Here is a 4,269-nt window from a genome sequence, read left to right as displayed (position 1 = left end):
TCCATAACTCGGACCCCAGTGGGCGGATTGTGGACCACAACCAGTGTTTCGTAAAGGGCTTGAAACCAGCTTTCTCATCCCATGGTGAAAAACTAGGGGTTCCATTTAAAAAAACCATCGTGACCCCTGAATGACCTTCAAAATGACCTTCCAAGGATTTTTCAAGGTCAGTACCATACTTCCCCCGTGTAACCCTAAACTTTTCATACGAAACATTTTCCTCTATCCCTACTAGTTTTCGAGATATTTGACTGGATCACTTCAGATGGTCCACCCTGTATATACGTTCTTATTATCGTAGAAGACAGAGTTTCTTTCCTTTCTCACAGTACCTTTCCTTTTTTCCTTTCCTTCTATCCGACATATAATTATATCGAAATAAAATAAAATAGATAATGTTAGACATTTTACTTGTTATTAGATCTAATTATATATATTTAGTTGCTTTCTCTTTAGGAGACATAATGCCGTTCTATCTTTGTTTACTCATCGAATGCTAAGAAGAACAGAACGACGTTTGTGTCGATTGTGTTTCTTAAAAGAAAAATAATCTCACTTCACTTTAAGCGAATTCCAGATGATACAACGTAACTACAAAGAATGGACATTCGAGCGATAGTCAGTTTCGAGATAAAACATCGATCAGTCCTTTAATATCAGCGACATCCAAATGACAATAATTTAAACTTCATGAAACTGTGATTCACCTTTGTGGGTTGGGAAATCTATTAAGGGGAATAAAAAGAAAAAGAAAAGAATAACAATTTGAACGAAAAATATAGACTGCTTTTCTAATAAAAAACAATGAACCATTATATCCTTGTTGTTTGTTGATTAAACAATGATAAAATGATCATTGTGCCACACTGAGGAAAATATTATTCATTTGACAAAATCATTAAATTATGTTTGACTTAAATACATACATTCTCTAACAAAAGAAATAAAGACAACTAAATTAATTTAATACGTCAAATAAATAATTTTTTTAAGTGTGTCTTTTTTTTGTTGGAAAGCACAATAATAACGATAACAACAAGTTAACTTTACACAGAATTTCAAGAATAAAGACGTTCCTGTTTCACAGAAATTGTTGAGATGCTCACCTGCACCTTCACATGAATTAAATTCATATTCAGATATCAGTACAAAAGTAGCTTCGAGTAACGATGTCGATCCTTCAATCCTGGAAAATAAACCGTCTAAAGTGCCGAATGCCGAACGAGTTGAAAGCGAAATTTGAATTACAGAGTTGTCTTGTAAATGCAAACGATAAACTTGATACGATTGCGACCTGTTTGAAATGCAAGCGAAATCGTTCGAGAATGCAAAATTTTGACATTTATCTTTCACCACCACAGCTGATATTTGTGCGTTGGTCGATCGAATTGCATCATAATTGTTCTAGCTTAATTTTCAGTAACATTCCTCATTTCCTCATCGCCCAGGAGAGTATTAATTAATAAAGCTGTCGCGTCGCAATTGCGCTGGAACAACGCACAATATGATAAGACGTATGCGTCATTTTGCTTCTGTGAAGTCATTGATTAGACCGAAAGCGTTAGAAAATCGCTTCACGGAAGATGATAAGAGAACGTCCTACTCGCTTTCCGGGAACGATGAATATCAACGTCGTCGCGAAATTTAAAGAATTTAAATTTAGTCCTGAAAGTATTCGCAACTTAGATTCTTATGAATGCGGAATAAAAGTGCAAGGATACGGCAAATATATTTGCTAGAAATAATTAAAAAATGTAAAAGATAAATTTAAGAATAAATCATGATGGAAGTATACACTTGGAATAAACATGTGAGTGAAGCAGAAACTTTATAATCTGTTTATGTTTCGCAACTGAAAGTTTGATTTTAATAAAATTTTAATTTATGATAAATTTATCATAAAACTGATTCATAATAAAAGAAAATGAAATTGGAAAAACGTAATGGGCGAAGAAATTAAAACTCTATAAAGTTTCAGGAGTTATTTCAGAAGTTTGGATAAAGGTAGCACAAGTCAAATTTTCCAGTGAATCAGACATTGTATTTTCATTTCAAAAACTCCAGTCTCATTTTCTTTCTATAAATGTATAGGTCTGTTTTTTTTTACAGCTGAATTAAGTATATACACTTTTTGTACTTAAAGTGAAATAAATATGTTTAAAATTTGAAGAGAACGAGAAGAAAAGTTCTTATAGTTCAAGTCTAGTGCAGGAACAAAATATAAACCTTCTGTCATTTCACAATACAGAATCTCTTACAGAACGAGATTCTACAATCTAATCTAAAAATAGGCGGAATGAAACAAACGTCGCTATAATTCTGTTTTTCTATGTTCTAAGAATTAAAAAAAGATGAAAAAAGCAAATTGAACCGAAATTGAAGTTAATCTACATTGATAAAAACGTGCATAAATTAACTGAAGATAATGAAAGAGGTCCTTAATTACATAAGGCACTAATTAATTTCAAAAGATTAAAAATTATAAAAAAAGAATGAATATTAAATAAATAAAATTTAATATGAATATTCCAAATTTGCAAACATGACATAAAGAAAAGTCAATTGTTTGACATTTTTGACAAAGAGATTTCTAATTAAGTTTCACAACTTAATTAAACCTACATCAGCTCTGGAGGATTCGACGAGTTCCATCTATAATATACTGGAGCATGCCATTGAAAAATGTGGGGTGTCCCAATTTTCTAAACAATGACACTTTGATATAATAAAAGATTATACTGTTTTCTTTGTCAGAGATTGCTGATTGGCTAATACTGTTTGCAGGAAAGAGTAAAAAAGACAAGTATTTATTTGCCTTTCTTTTCGATCGTCGAGCTACAGTTTTCTATAATTTAATACAGAGAAAAAAAACGCAACCAAAATTCTGGGCATAACAAGAAAAAATAAAGAAATGTGCTCCAATACATTATAGAACTTACTGGGAGGATCAAACGCACTTAACCTAACTTAACTCTTAATCTAAACAACAATCTAAAAACAATGACATTGCTCTTTTTCTGCAGTTATCTCTCGAGATCTACTGTTTATCGCTCAGTTCCTTGAGTTTATCTAACAGTGCGTTCCCGAAGGAATTCCTGTACTGCGGACTGACGAAATTCAGGAGGCCGTAAGGTGTCTCGAAACGCTCGTTACCCGCGTTCGACGTGTCGTCGTGCCGATTGCCGACGATGGCGAAGCCGGCGGCTGACAGTTCCACGCAAAACCGCAGACCCTCCAGCGTGATCAGGTTCAGGTAGATGATCTGGTTCGTGCTAGTCAGCCGCTTGGACACCCTTAAGTCCTGCACGTGCTTTTTCACGTCGTTGATTACCGCTTGGGCTTCCAGCCGCCATTGCTCCGCGTCTAGCACCCGGTCTGCGTCGTCATCCCACATTATGCGAACGCAGAGATTCCTCCTAGCTACGACTAAAATCGCTCTAACCAGCTTTAACCTTCTAATGGGTCTAATCGTGAACGATCAACGATTTGAATAAATCTGAACAGCTTGAGTCCATGGTGGACTTCAAAATTCTAAGTCCGACTCCGGAGTATAAAGGTACCTTTTCGTACATACGTTCGTCGCCATCGTTCATTAAATGAAAAAAGATCACGTGACTGTCAATTCACCAATGACAATTCAGTGACTGAAATGTCATTGGCGAATTGTCAGTTACGTGATCTTATCATTAATTTAAACGTATAAAAGGGTATCTTGATGTTGCAAACATATGATATTCTTGACAGGTCACAATTGTTTCCTTTTAAAAAACTTTTTACAATAGGTCATTATAGAATAAATCAGAAATTAGAAGCTAGAAATTGATCAACCATAGGCGATTAATTATTCTTTTCACATTCGATTATGGTTGGTCAATTTCTAGCTTCTAACTTCCGATTTATTATTAATAACTTATTGTAAGTTACTGTTCTAGTCTATAATAAAAAGACAACCTAATAATTTTTATGAATGTAAATTAACTTTAATCTCGGTTTAATTCATATTTTATCCTTTTCTAATTCTAGAACGAGAGAAAGAAAAAGTTAAAGTGAGATTAAAGTTAATCTCTATTGGCAGAAATAAGGATAAAATACACTCTTAAATATGTATCTATTAATTACATAAAAAGATTTACAATTGCGACAAATATTCTCATAGAATCAATCAGTGCAACGTCTGTTCGATAAATTTGCATACCCTAAACAATATATTTCTGTATGGTTTAATAAAAAAAATTTACACGAAAAATATATTGTATATCTTTAGCCTAT

General features: G+C 33.5%; 1 protein-coding gene across 1 annotated transcript; it reads right to left on the bottom strand.

The window, feature by feature from the left end:
- Positions 1-2,549: 2,549 nt before the first annotated feature.
- Positions 2,550-3,575, bottom strand: LOC108765701 (GSK3-beta interaction protein). Its single transcript, XM_018514546.1, has one exon. It carries the CDS (start codon positions 3,392-3,394, stop codon positions 3,038-3,040), a length of 357 nt encoding a protein of 118 aa, XP_018370048.1. The 5' UTR covers positions 3,395-3,575; the 3' UTR covers positions 2,550-3,037.
- Between the last annotated feature and the right edge of the window lie 694 nt (positions 3,576-4,269).

Source organism: Trachymyrmex cornetzi, unplaced genomic scaffold, assembly GCF_001594075.2.
Source record: "Trachymyrmex cornetzi isolate Tcor2-1 unplaced genomic scaffold, Tcor1.1 scaffold117, whole genome shotgun sequence".
Classification (NCBI taxonomy): Eukaryota; Metazoa; Arthropoda; class Insecta; order Hymenoptera; family Formicidae; genus Trachymyrmex; species Trachymyrmex cornetzi.
Note: the sequence above shows the minus strand (reverse complement) of the source record. Positions and strands in the feature narration are given on the sequence as shown.

Coding starts and splice junctions, on each gene's coding strand:
- LOC108765701 (XM_018514546.1), bottom strand. CDS start 3,394: ATGTGGGATGACGACGCAGACCGGGTGCTAGACGCGGAGCAATGGCGG.